We start from the raw sequence: 14367 nt of genomic DNA, 5'->3' as shown, positions 1-14367 counted from the left end.
AGCACAGACTACAAGAATATCTAGTTTATTGATCACACTAAAATGACAGTCAATACTAGTGTTACAATGTCAAAACAGAAACCAGTAGTAGACAGTACTCTCAGATGAATACAGTATAAAACCACCGGCCCATAAAATGAAGACAAATAAAATACAGTCTCTGATGATCTGTATGTGTGTAACAAAAAGTGTTTTCTTTAAAACCGATGAGCAGGGAGATGCAGCATTTAAACTCTTCTAATTTCCCTTCACTTGTTCCTTTCAGGCACTTAGCTTATTGTGGTGAAATATAAAGTACACACTAAGTCCAGGATGTAAGTTTTGTTAAGGCAGCTTGGTAATGCCAGCTTTCATTTTGCACTGACCCTGTTCTGTCGTACCAAACTTTTTTGTTTGCTACAATACTTGAAATAATGAGACACATGAATACTTCAACAGGTAGTACAGTACTGTAAACAGCCAGTACCTCATGAAAATGATCCCTTTATGCGAAGACCACAAGTCAGTGGCACACATGATTGATTTAAGCCCCCAATATTCTGAACAGTTGTTATATAATCACATCATTAGTGTCATCTTCACACGGAGGTGCCTAGAACTCCCAGGAGTCCATCCACTTCAGGCCAGTCATGGCACTGCCCGGCTCGTTCGCCAGGGAACCCATCATCCCATAGGAGAGCGGATGGAATAGGTAGAAACTGAGAATGGAGCACAGTGTTTTTACAAAGTAAAGGAGGTGGTTTAAAACTCTAAATGTGTTATGAACTCATCTAAAGTCACAAACACCTCGATGCAATCCTGTTGTCAATTTGAAGGTTCAGTGAGTGAAGCTTTGACTGACTTACAGGCTGTGTTTAGTTAAAATGAGACGACTCTCGTTAAAGGCGTAATGTGTAAATTGTGAAAAATTTAGTTGCATCTTTCCAGGCGTCAGGGAGTGTACGGTGGCCATCACGTTTAAAACAAAACATGATTCCCTGTCTAGAGCCAGTACTTGAAAACATGGCAGTACAACATGGCTGCCTCTGTGAAAGGAGACCCGCTCCCTATGCAAATATGAAAGGCTCATTCAAGGATTAAGTAAATGCAAAAGTTAGTTTAATTACACATTAATGGCAACGTAATGATGAATACTATAGTCCATTTCAGACAATCAACGAGTAGATCACTTTAAATATTACACAATGAACCTTTAAAGGAGTATGAAGAAAAAGAGTATGTAAGAATGAACTGCAATAAAACTCTTCCTTCACAGCATTTACTCTGTTAGTCAGCTCACCTGTAAAGAACACCAAACAGAAGTACCATCTGTCCAATCCTCTGCAGCCAATCTGAATAAGGTTGACACAGTAGCAGGTCAGTGCTTTTCAGCAGGATGTCTAATGTAATTCCTGTGAGAGACAAACAAAATACTTTAACCAGAACCCAGAGACAAACACGCTTTGTCCATATCAGTGGTTTACAAAGTGGCGATACTGTGGCCTCCCATTACAACTGGGTCCCCAAACAATAGTATCAATACACATATAAAATTGTGTATCATATATAGGTGTTCAGAGTTGCCTTAATTATGACTTTGAGAAGGATACAAATGACAGAAGCCACCCTCACAGTTTGAAAACATTGGCTGCACATAATGAAATGGGATTGTGTACCTGTTAACATGCTGCTGAAGAGCATGGCAGGGAAGTAGTGGTGATAGTAAAGGACGCGGCCCATTGTGTAGAAAGGTGCATAGTGAAGCAGCCAACCTAGTAGTAGCAGTACCCCTCCTCTCATAAGCACACGTGAATGCTCTGAAACACAGAGTAGGAGAATATTTATCAGATTTTTTAATAATCCTTTTACTTCTGATGCTGCATGAGCACGGAGCACAAACGCTTTGTGGTGGTACCACTGTCAAATAACCATACCTATTCTTTTTTGGCCCAATGAGAAACCTCTTTGGAGTGCTACAGAAGCCACTGCCACCATGATAAGATACAGTCCCAAGCTGGCCAAGTTTGTCCACCAGACCACCTGAGGAAGAGCATTTATTCATGAGAGTATTATTCACGGGTCAGACAAGACCAACGACAAAAAAATGAAGCCAGCATTAGACTTACAGGGTTCCCCAGCAAGTAAACACGATACTCTGTCTCATTCACCCCTGAAAACCTCAGTCCCTTTACAGACATAAAGCACAATAAACAGTATTTATATATGTAGATTTTCACAAATATAAGCTTTACACTGTAGATGCCTCAGTGTACCTGGTAGTTGATGGGCCAGTGCCAGGGTTTTGAGTTCATCTCATGGTCTTTGGGTTTCAAACCACTGTTTCCCTAAAGAGACAATTTATTTGTTTATTCCAATAAATAATGCTTGATAAGACACTTCATTAAGAACAGATGGATTAACATCTCATTTTTTTCTACCCTTATCATAACAATGTGGGACTCCAGTAAGATCTCCAGAAAATGGGGCTTCAGCACAGACAGACTAATGTTGGACACTGTCAGAACACAAAGGGTATAGGGAACAGTATATCGGTTAATACTTGATCTCAAAATGTACAGAAAAAAAAAGTTTAAAAAAAAGTGTTGATCCTACATTTGGGGTTGATATGATCTTCAATGCTCCATTGAGAACTTGGCGTCTCCTTCAAGTAGGGACTACAGGTCACCTCTACCTGTTCCCAGCCCCTGAACACAAAACTCACAATATGCTTTGAATGTCCACACAAAATGAAAAAAAGAAATCAGTCAGAGGAGAGAAGACTAGTTTTACCACTTCGGAAGAGTTTTTCCAGAAGAGTAAAGCACACAGCCAGTAGCTCGGTGGAGAAACCGGATGTTGCTGCGCAACACCTTCACCAGGTCACCCTTCTGACCTCCACACACCTCCACCTGCCACAGGTCATTGGTGTCTCCTGTGCCATTCTAAGAACAGGCCAAAGGTAGGAGATGTGTTTTAAGTTGAGGGGTGCGGTGTCATAAACTATGTAATGTCACACTATCAGAACGCACTATATTTTGAATGTTAAGCTCAAACAGTTCAACTTTACCTGTAGATGTAGCAAAACATCTTTGATAAACTGTTACAACATTCTAATACAATGTTATATAGTGCTGCTTTATGTTGTGGCGCTTGCTTACAATGCCATAGCCTGTAACTTGGAAGTGTTTCTTGGTCAGAGGGGCCTCATGACGGTGACTGTGAAGGTTGCGAGTTGTTCTAAAGGAGCCAAAAAAAAAAAAATTAAAATGACATCCAATTGGAGACTTAGATTAGAATGAGACTAAATCATTTAAATAAGATGGGATTATGTTATACATGGGGTGTTACACTTAACTCTTTGTGCTCCAAACGAATGACGTCGCCATGACGAACCAGGTCAGGGGTCCCAGACTGAGCTTCATAGAGATAAACAACATCAGTGTCAAACATTACTTTATTTTAATGTTATTGGCATTTCTGAATAGCAAATCAAGCCGCTTTCTTACAATTGTTATCATCCTGCCTGTGAACCAGCCACAAGTTGTTATAGTCCTTATGGAGGTAGGCTGTCACCTGTGAGTACACAGCAGAGTCAAATGTTTATTTAAAACAAGCAGAAAATGTTATATGAGAAGCACATTTGTTTATGTTTGTGGATAATTTTACAGTAAAACCTGAAGCCTGACCTGCTGCTGCCTCGCTCCCACTCCCTCTGGGTATAAGTGCCAATGAGAGTGCAAATAGCCTCCAGCAATACGGAGGTTTTTAACTGTAATGGTGGAGCCGTACGCCAGGTCTGTATCAGAAGAAACAAGAAACACATACATTTAATGAAAATGTCACCATAACAAATTCCTGGTATGTGTAAACATAGTTGGAAATAAAGCTGTTTCTGATTTTGATGTCTTTGAAAACGTCACTGTAAGCGACAAAGCCTTCATGCCAAAAACTGTAAGCAACCATTTCAGCTCATTTGGCTGTCATCGATACGCAAAAAATGCCTGAATTTCTTTTTGGCCTCCATTTCAATTTTCCTATCACTGTTTAAGTAAGCCCAGCTGCAGAATCATGTGTTTTTATTCACATTTGTTTGGGACTCACACTCGGGCATGGATGCATTGTGGAGGTTGTTCCCAATTAGACGAGACTGAAAGGCAGAACTGAAGAAACCATCTCCTGGTCCACTGGGGAAAGAAAACACCCATGACCAGCCAAGCAATGAGGTAGATGCCGTCACACAGAGCAGTACGCACGCGTAGACTCACCTTTTGTTCAACACGACAAAGTGGACCGCAAATATTGCAACATAGAGGAGGAGTGGAAGCAGGATGAGTCCGACAACCCGAGCCAGGAAGTGCTTTGCTATATCCACCTGAAGAAAACAAACCGATTAGAGCCTCTAGCATTATCAGTTTCATTAAAAATATAAAGCTGTTTACCAGTGAGAGGCTCAGGTCTCCCAGCAGACTCCAAAGGTCCCAGATCGTGTTGAGTCCCACCAGCAGGATGACAAACAGACCGACAAATTTCACCCCCAAAGCCCCAGCAAGGTTTACACCAGTTAATACCAGCCACAGGCACCAGGGAGCAGTAAAAGGTCTGAAAATAAAAAATAAAAAAAGCCAACAGGGAACAATCAGATGTGGATTTACTGCCTATTAGGAATCCTCCAGTCAGTAAAATGCAAAGCACTATGCCATGTAGTCTTTGCGTAGTCATGTACCACCTGGTAAACATTACAAGTAATCAAGATTCAGTCTTGTTGGAACACAGACTGGCACTGCTTGAAGAGAGCAACTACAATCAATTTATCACACTGATTCATGTATGGTTTATTTCTAGCAGTCACATACACATTTCATCAGCAACATCACAACAGTCCAAAGTCTTAAATTTCTTCATTTTGACAAGCGTTTTTGCAGCCAATGAATGAAATACTCGAATGTAATGACTAACCAAAAAACAAACACACAAACAAAAAGAATAGTGGTGCCCTACCTGTATCTCTGCTGGTTGAACTTGACCATGCTCAGCACTGCTGCCATGATGAAGAACATGAGGATAGGGTCTAACAGGATGTACTGGGAAATAGTGATACAGCCAGTGTCTGTAAGGAGGGTGAAATTAGGCACGAGTTCATTCTCCTTATTACAATAGGATAAATGTACGATGCAGTGAATGATCTGACAGTGAAATAGGTGTCAGTAAGTTTTCTCCAAATATAATTTCAGCGTGATTGTGATAATTCCCTTCAGGTGAGATCTAGAGCTACATGTCGGTACTTCAGTTGTTTCATGGACATAGGAAGGTATAAGGTGATCACTCACCAAATATGAGCAGGGAGGCAGTGATGAGAGCAGCAGTGGGAGACTGTGACAGCTCCAGCACTATGAGGTAGCCAAAGACTGGAAGAAAGGACCCCAGCACAGCACAAAACTACAGGGCAAGAGGCAAGACAGATACATTAGCAAGCTTAATATTTACTGTCCTTTTTGTGCATAGTGAAATTGTATTATTAATCTATTAGAAAGGACCAGGATTTCTAGCATGGAAAGTGACATACCCCTCTCATCCCCCAGTAGTTGTGATGTTCATATTTATCTCCTGGCTTTATGAAAGGAAAGGTACCATCGTAACCGGTCAAGTAACCGGCCAGACCTATGAGCATCTGCAGAAATTAAAAGTAATTAGAAGCAATATTAGAGCAGTTTCTGTGAAAACACTTGAGTCTACATTAAAAAAGAATAATCCGCCATCTCACTTTTCCCAGTGGAGGATGGACATCAAAGAAGAACGTCCTGTTAATGTAGTAACTACCCATCTTTCCAAAGTGTGTCTCATCCCAGCTGAAACAACAAAACAAGTCATCATGTGAAAAAAAAAAAAAAATGACACCGAGAGACGAAAACCTAAAATCTACATGCATGTGTGCACAGGATTTTTTTACTCACCATACATGAGGGGGCTCTGTTATCTTGTAGAGGCGTGTAGACAAAGACAGTCCTACCACCAGCATCAGCAGAACTCTGTTTGGGGACTCATTATTAAAACCTCCTCCTAGAGCAGATGCTCCATTTGAGGACTGAGGGTCATCTTGTCTGCCCTTGGACACATGAGCGGATGAGGATTTGAAGATCTTTTCTGAGGAGGGAAGGGTTTTTCTGTTGCGCAGCGTTGAAGTGTGCCCTGTTTTGTTCCACTGTGTGATACATTCTTCCTTTGCCATTAGGAAATTGAACCTATGATTAAAAATGTCCAGACCCTCTTTCAAGGCAGTGAAGTTAAATAGTAACAATAACTAATCATATATACTGTAAACAGACAGTTGGTGGACAATACCTAACGTATATGATAAAAAACTGGACCAGGTATTAATTCCGCTAAAAACAGGTGATGGTGACAGTGAATGTCACACCTTCTCTATTTAACAAATAAAAACACATGACATTAGTTACACACTCTCCGACCCATCTGAACAGAACAGACATAACATCTTTGCTTGTTACTTTCACACCAAATGTCTACTCGTCCAATAGCCCAAACATTAAATCAGTTTTATAAAATGACGACGGTGTCTATCGCCTCAAAATCCCGTCGTAATTCAAAGATTTACACTGAGCAGCATAGGTCCAACACAAGAGGTTACGGCTCAACTCAACGAAATACGTACGGACCGAGGTAGTTTCTGGGACCTGTAGTCCACTGTATTATTTACGTGAGCACGCTATTGCATGGTAAACACAATTTCCCAGAATCCGTCTGGAAAATCTCCTGGTCCCAGGTTGGCCAATGGGAAAAGTCTTTGAAGAAGCAGCTTGGAGAAGCAGAGCCAGTGATAGAGAAGTTCAATTTGACCACTAGAGGGAGATATAATACAAACAATTATTTTAATGCTCATTTATTGCTCCTTTTATTTTTGATCTTCTTCTCTTTCTTAATAACAATAATAATTTATTTTATAATAGTTGTGAATGTGAGATTTTGTTATTTCAGCGGTTAAGCTAAATCACTGTCTTATATTTTACATTCAAAGCCAATACTGAATTTACTCTATACTCTAATAATTATCATAGATCATTGATCAGATGGAACAATAAATCCTCCTGGTTCCTGTTTACTTGCTAATTCGGTATAATCATCTGAATGGGTTCTTATTACCCAGCTTTACTTTTGATTGTTTAAAGTATCTTTGGTGATAGAAACTGTAAAAAATAAATAAATAAATAAATAAATAAACTAATACTTATACTTCATGGTGGTAAACCTTATAAATAAAGCGAAAAACTACAAATCGTGATGAACCATGGACAGACTTACTGTTTCTTTCTTTCTTGTTTGGACTAAATATCAAAATTTCAAGGCAGCAAATTGTTACATATTACAATGACAAGGTGCATTGGGTGCCTTTTTTTCAAATTAAATAATCAAAGACTCTGAGATGTTGTATATTTTTATTTTGATGACTGATAGAGATTACAGTCAAGAGGTAAACAAAAGGATTGAGCATGATATTTGCAATGACCAGAGCTGTATAAGAAGCCATTTAACTCAAGTTATTTGTGGTTTTGTAAGGCGTTAAATATGTCCAACCCCTGACCCAAATGTTAGACCTCCAGTCAGGTTCAGGTGGTCATTTGAACAGCACAGTGAAATACAGTGGACATTGAACATTTCTACGACTGTAAGCTTACAGGTTATATGAATGCAGGTTAAGGGCATAAAGTCGTCAGCTTTTTCCCCAGAGTTAGAAATAGACTCTTATATATCTCTTGATAGAAGTTCAGTCCATTAGACATATAATGCCATTATTTTCCTGAAACCTGAATATAAAAGACAAAGATGGATGTAGTTGAGTGGGAATTCTGAAACCGGATGAGTTGGCTGATACTGTTTGTGATACATTCATGATATTAGGATCCAACAGAGACTTTAAGAAAAAAAATCCTAATATGTAGACATATGTGGTGTTTGAATTTGTCTTTGTTATGAACTTGAAGAAAGAAATGTTTGTGATTAGAACAGTGCTGCCACTTCCAAAAAATATAATTCATTGTCTGCTCCACAGGGCAGGGTATACACACAGTTCCTCTGGTACAGTGTCAGCCACTCTCCTTATACATAAAAAAAGATATGGTTTAAAAACATTTTTACAGACGTATAAATCTACAAAGCTATATTGCCCGATTTTTCTTACATTTTATATTTTATGTCAAACAAAATATTGGCTGTGCTATAATGCATTAAGATAATATGTAACAAAAATAACACATAGTACTAGATCTGTACAAAATATACCCAACATCTCCAGTGAAGCCTTTGTCTTTACATGCATTCAGATGCAAACATGGGAAAAGAAAATGTTTTTGCTTTGTGACAATGGTACTGAAAACCAATCTTTCACTTTAAGCAGTGAAATTTGTGGACAATTTCAATTAACTTATCTTGTATATCAAACTTCAAAAAGTAATTTGCTTTTATAGAAGTCTAAAACAAGTTAATTCTGTTCAAAATAAAAAACAAAAACATAATTTGGGATCAGCAATTGATTCCATGTTGGTATTAAGCTTGTAAAAATGGTGTTAAACAGAGGAAGGCACGTTATACCCTATTGCACCTTTTTCAAAATATAGATCATAATATACATCTACAGTCTTTCCATGTCCATGCAAATGCTGACGCTTTTAATGTGAAAGTGTGGCTGTGTTGACTTCCTGGCTTCCCAGTTCTTGTTCCAAAGATTCTTCAACTTCAGCTTGTAGTTAATCTTTAAGTATATATAGGCTGATGTGGAAAAGGTTCTTTGAATTTGTGATGTTTGCCATTCTTGGCATCAGTTGGCATCAGTTTAGTCCAAAGTCAAAGCTAATTGACAATAATGATAATATTGGGGACAAGCTGTTTTATGTGTGGCTGAATTCTTATAACATTCCTTCTTTTAAAAAAAACACACTGATTATGTCCCCACACTGTCTCTTAATCAATTAGTGAGACATAATAAAACGAGGAATCGAGTATGCACTCTGAAATAGGTTGCTTTCTTAAGTTTGCAGAGGCCCGTCATGTTAATGAAATAAATAACACATGAAAAAAAATAAGAGAAAATAATGTGGAAAGTATATCTGCATATCAGATTGCCTGGGGTTACTGAATAAAAAAGATCAGTCCACAAAATCCCTTTAAGGCAAATGTATATCTGGTGAATATTACATCCCATGTAATACATTCACTGCACAATTCCTGGTCCTCTTGAATGTGTATGAGGGGGATATTAATATATATTCTATGCTGAATGCAAGTGTGTGTGTGCTTTTGTGTGTATGTAGGGAAACGAATTTGGACGTTTCAGTGTTACTGTTGGAGGTTTAGTGCCAGGCCCTTGTGGGAAAGGGCAGGGGGGTGTAAGGTGACCTTTGAGGGAGCAGGAGACACCAGCGCTCCAACAGTCACTGTCTTAGTTTTCTGTCTCCCTAAACGCAGACTCTGGGATCGCTGGGATGCATTTGTGCGGCTGCGCAGACGCCACAAAGCCTGGCAAACAGGTGCACTTGTACGATCCCTCTGTGTTGGTGCATTGTCCATTCTGACACAAGGGCACTTTGTCGCTGATGTCCTCACACTCATTTATGTCTGTGGGAAAAGGAGACGAGGAGTTAGACAGCAGAGCGATATCACAGCTGAAACAGCTGCCTGCATCACATCTGCTGTGGAGTGGCCTTGTGGGTATGAGAGGTGGGATACTGGAATGTTCAAATAATTCATTTTTATTTCATTGCTGTGTTAACATTTCTTTCCTTTTCTTCTTTTCTTTCTTTTTCTTGTGTGTACCTACTCTATTTTTTCTCCAACTGCGTGTGTGTGTGTTTTTTTTTTTTTTTTTTTTTTTAAACCATTTTAAATTACATTTGCCTTGACTTTCAAAGTTCATTCTTGATCTTGGACACAAGCAGCTGACAAAACAACCTCCCCTCAAGGTTAATTTACGAGATGTTCTGGAGCTTTCTATCATATCCCAAGACCTTAATAAACCAGATGGAGCTTGAAAAAAAAAAATCACTTAGAAACTCCACTAAACTTCACACTGAATAAAAGAGTTGCAGTGGTCAATTGTCCTTTAATCACCTCATTAGGAAATACTCGTCTATCTTTCATGATCAAGTAATCATTTACATTATTTTTGTTTTCAAGCATAAATTCCAACCATTCTGTGATTCCAGCTTGAAGATTGGAGTTTTATAGTGTTGGTCAGAAAAAAGACATGATTTGACCAAGCAATTAGTGGAGAAAATAATCAGCAATCACCATCCATCCATTTTCTATACCAGCTTATTCCTTAACCAGGGTCCCAGGGATCTGCTGGAGCCTATCCCAGCTCTCTTTGGGTGAAAGGCAGGGGTACACCCTGGACAGGTCACCAGTCCATCACAGGGCCACATAGAGACAAACAACCTCACACACTCACACTCACTCCTATGGGCAATTTAGAGTCACCAATCAACCTGACATACATGTTTTTGGACTGTGGGAGGAAACCAGAGTACCTGGAGAAAACCCACACAAGCACAGGGAGAACATGCAAACTCCACACAGAAAGGCCATTAAATGGAATAAACATAAGTTACCCCTCTATACATTTTTTGTCACAACTGGGCAAACTTCATGTTTTGATAAAGATCATGTGATATGATCAACAGCTACTAAATGGACCTTGACCTGAGATTAATACAACACAACAAACAAGGATGTTTTAATTTGTTCCAAAAAATTCCAGGTTTTCACCAAACAGCAATGATATGTTGCGTAACATGTTGTATAGCTTTAACCAAACACGCTGTCATGTTGCGTGCTGGCTGGGTAGGAGCTAAACTTCATCTTGAGCACTGAACCATTCAGGATGATGGTTAAATTAGCAGTGAATTGGTTTATATTTCCTTTTGGCCTTCAAGTAAATTTTCTTTCCCTTTTTCAGCATGGGAGGTCTGATAGTCTTTTCAAAGCAGTCAATCTCAAATGACCCTTCTTCTGTTTATGTCATAACCTGCTGGGGAAATGGTTGCAGTGATATTTATAAAAGGAAGCATGGCACGAGTTGCATAGCTCCCACGTGTTTCCACAGTGTTGTAATTCACTTTCCTTGGGAAAATGGCTTGTCTTGGAGCTGATAAGCTCGTATGCAGGCAGAATATTGTAATCATTGCATTTTATTACAGAAAGACAGTCTCACTTTCTTCCAAAACAAAGTACACTTAAAAGTCATAAGATCTGTATCTGTGGTGTATATGGAATACACCAAGTGGCTAAGATTCAAGGCCACCTTACTATTGGCAGTGTGCAGCTAGGGAATTTAATATCAAAAAGTAACACGCAATGGGAGTACTTGAGGAGTTTCCCATTAAACATAACTTAAAGCAAAGTTCAATTGTCCTTGAGCCTGATAGGCCTGTATGAAGTGTTTCCTCACTGAAATGAATCCAAGACCTAGCTCCAGAAGCCTTAAGAGGAGATGTTAATGCGATTTTTGATGTCAAAATTTAACCCCACATTTTGAAACTAAATTAAACAAAGTGATTGAGTCCCTGAACATTTTTTTTTTTTTTGACCAAAGCGTCTAAATGTGGGTTGTCTGTTGAGAGTGATAGGAAAGAACCCACCTATACAGGCCATCTTGTTTAGATTGAGCTCGTAACCATCGAAGCAGTCACAGGTGTAGCCTTCTCGCACACGAACGCAACGGCCGTTTTCACATCCATTGAGGACTCCGCATTCCTCCGCCTGAAGACCCTCAAAGCCATCGTAGCGCTCTGATCGCACACAGAAAATGTCAGAAAAGTCTCATACTAATGCGATGACAAATGACTGTACAGGGTATACAGCATATTTTATATGCACCATAAGATAAATATGATGTCTATTATTCTAGACCACTTAACAGAAGTGCAAGTTGAATAATTAGCAATCTGAACAAATAAATACATATCATGGCAGCAGTAACTGCATAGTATTCAACCTGCAACAACTGACTCTTTGGCCACTTAGGAGCACCACCGACACATATGAGGCACCTTTTGAGGCGATGGCTGACTTTGTTAGCAAACATCTGCTTCCTTACACAACCAGAAGATAAAAAGCAACATCATTATTTATTTAGAGTCATATTTCTGGGCACATGGTAATTGCTAGTCCAAAACAATACTCTGACTAAAACAACTGGGTCTTTAGCTTCTAAAAGCCACAATACATTTATGAGTTGGTCTCTAAATGTGGCTGTTGGTGGGTTTTTAGTGCTTTTATGCTGTAAACAGCTGTCTGCTGTAGCCAAGAGTGGCCAGAGCAAAACAGTAACAGGCAAAACAGTAAAGTTTCAGGCCAAGCAGCTAAACACATAAAGCTGAGGGGACATGCAGATTCGGGTGATAATTCTTTGTAAGTTCATCACAACAAGTGACAAGTAACTTTGTTTGCAGTTGCCACTGCAATTAGATATATTATTATATTTTACAGATAACCACACACAGCTTGTAGGCTGCCTATACCCACCAGCATAGGGATCCACTGGCCTTGGTTGGTGCTCCTGTGGTAGTGGAATAGGGACCCGGGCAGGTGGCTGCTGAACACTATAGTCATTGTCATTGAACAGAGGAACACTCTCAGGAATGTCATAAGGTCCTGCAGGGTTGCCATAGCTGTCCCAGTATGGAGGAACATAGGACTCCACAGGATCATCTGGCCCCTCAAGACCATACTCATACGCATGATGCTCTCGCAGACTGTCTGAACCTTCTCTAGGAAGGTTGCACATTATCGCATAGTCATCTGAATACAACAGCACACAGGGAGGAGTTAATACAATTATAGTTAATATAAGGAAAGGGATTATTAAACTGAGTAATCTAAGTGTTATGTGCATCCTGCCTCTCACCAGAGTCTCTCCTGGGACAGAACGCACACTGACCACTCCATGCAAAGCCATACAGGCAGCAACACTCAGTGTACGTAGTTCTGCGACCCTGGAGGGGATCTGAGCACATGTTGTCCGCCTCCAGGCGTCGCCAGCAAATATCCATGTGCACATCGTGATCAACCTCTGGAATTTCTGGGAAACCAAATTAACATAAATGAAGGATACAGCAATCTTAAATTTCCCAAATCTCATTAAGATTAATTCAACCATCCTGTGGTACTGTTCCCCCTCCCTCTTCACCATGCTGACTGTTTCCAACAAAAACTAACAGTATCAGAAATACTGCCTCCAAAATCATTAACCTCTCAGATAACTAAAGCTTATTTTCATTGCTGATAACTCAGATGATTATTTTCTTTATTAAACTGTTGTCTGTTGGTGATTACAAAATTTCCAGTTGCTGTAGTTTAATTGCATTGTTTGACTAGACAACAGAAGCCAAATAATTTCCAATGACAAATGTCTGAGAAAAGCAGTAAATCTTCACATTTGAGAAGCCAGAATGACAGTGTCATTTTTTTTCATGGTTTACTTTTTTAAAAAAATTTTTTTAATCAAAACTGCTTCTAATTAATTTTGTGTTTATCTGAAAGTGATTCATTGTTTCAGCCCTAATTTTTTTATGACTAGTCTTTAATAATCACTCCCTGATTAATGCAAGTTTTCACTATTAATTTGATGAATATAGATGTTCAAAATTCAAAAGTTGTACCACACCTTCTGTGGTGTTGAGACTAATGCAGCGACGCCGTGTGCTGTCCAGGACGAGAGGAGGACTGCAGAAACAGTTGAAAGACCCGGCTGTGTTCACACATGCTCCGTCCTCACAGGCATTTCCAAATTCACACTCATCATAGTCTAACAACACATTTACAAAGAGAGAGGCCACGCAGACATTAGAATATGAAGAAACATGCAACATTTTAATGATCAATAGTAATTTGGTACATTACAACCACACCATAAATGAGATTTAAAAAATAGTGAGTCTGTTAACTTACAGTGTATTTTTGCTTACTAGATTTTTTGCTTTTGAAGTACAAAATCTGAATTTTGGCTAAAAGGAACATGGTTTGTGGGAAATGGGGTCTTTGAGAGAATTTCTTACCCACGCATTCGAGCCGGATGTTGTCGTAGTAGAAGCCAGAGCGACAGTAGCAGGTATAGGTGGAAAACAGATTGGAACACTTCCCATTCTTACAAATCTCTGATCCAAACATCTCACACTCATTTGCATCTGAGGGGACAGAGAGATTTACATCTTGGTATTTCCTAAGTAGTGAGATGGAAACTAACAACACCGTGTCTGAAAACACTGGCACCCTTCTTGAAACATCAATCATTCCTCTTGTACTGTAAGAGATTGTCAGGACACCCTGTGATTACAGTAATTAGTCAGGTATTCAGGCAGGTGTCCCATTAAGCCCTAG

General features: G+C 39.4%; 2 protein-coding genes across 2 annotated transcripts in view; both read right to left on the bottom strand.

Moving 5' to 3' along the window:
* Nucleotides 1-9: 9 nt before the first annotated feature.
* Nucleotides 10-6624, bottom strand: pomt2 (protein-O-mannosyltransferase 2). Its single transcript, XM_026328647.1, has 21 exons — nucleotides 5931-6624; nucleotides 5741-5825; nucleotides 5543-5647; nucleotides 5307-5415; nucleotides 4978-5086; nucleotides 4419-4578; nucleotides 4245-4351; nucleotides 4081-4163; nucleotides 3666-3775; nucleotides 3486-3552; nucleotides 3335-3395; nucleotides 3138-3216; nucleotides 2770-2921; nucleotides 2593-2684; nucleotides 2418-2494; nucleotides 2253-2324; nucleotides 2106-2165; nucleotides 1914-2019; nucleotides 1656-1796; nucleotides 1280-1391; nucleotides 10-698 (listed from the first exon to the last, which is right to left on the bottom strand). Exons 1-21 carry the CDS (start codon nucleotides 6203-6205, stop codon nucleotides 593-595), a joined length of 2268 nt encoding a protein of 755 aa, XP_026184432.1. The 5' UTR covers nucleotides 6206-6624; the 3' UTR covers nucleotides 10-592.
* Nucleotides 6625-7413: 789 nt separating this feature from the next.
* The window catches only part of LOC113129783 (latent-transforming growth factor beta-binding protein 2), a 76273-nt gene continuing 69319 nt past the window's right edge, over nucleotides 7414-14367 (bottom strand). Inside the window, exons 36-41 of the mRNA XM_026305896.2 lie at nucleotides 14046-14174; nucleotides 13655-13795; nucleotides 12896-13069; nucleotides 12514-12789; nucleotides 11628-11777; nucleotides 7414-9606 (exon numbers count right to left, since the gene is read on the bottom strand). Coding sequence (XP_026161681.1) covers nucleotides 9431-9606; nucleotides 11628-11777; nucleotides 12514-12789; nucleotides 12896-13069; nucleotides 13655-13795; nucleotides 14046-14174 — 1046 coding nt within the window. The 3' untranslated portion in view covers nucleotides 7414-9430. The remainder of the gene's footprint in view (nucleotides 9607-11627; nucleotides 11778-12513; nucleotides 12790-12895; nucleotides 13070-13654; nucleotides 13796-14045; nucleotides 14175-14367) is intronic.

The sequence above is a fragment of the Mastacembelus armatus genome, chromosome 22 (assembly GCF_900324485.2).
Source record: "Mastacembelus armatus chromosome 22, fMasArm1.2, whole genome shotgun sequence".
NCBI lineage: Eukaryota > Metazoa > Chordata > Actinopteri > Synbranchiformes > Mastacembelidae > Mastacembelus > Mastacembelus armatus.
Note: the sequence above shows the minus strand (reverse complement) of the source record. Positions and strands in the feature narration are given on the sequence as shown.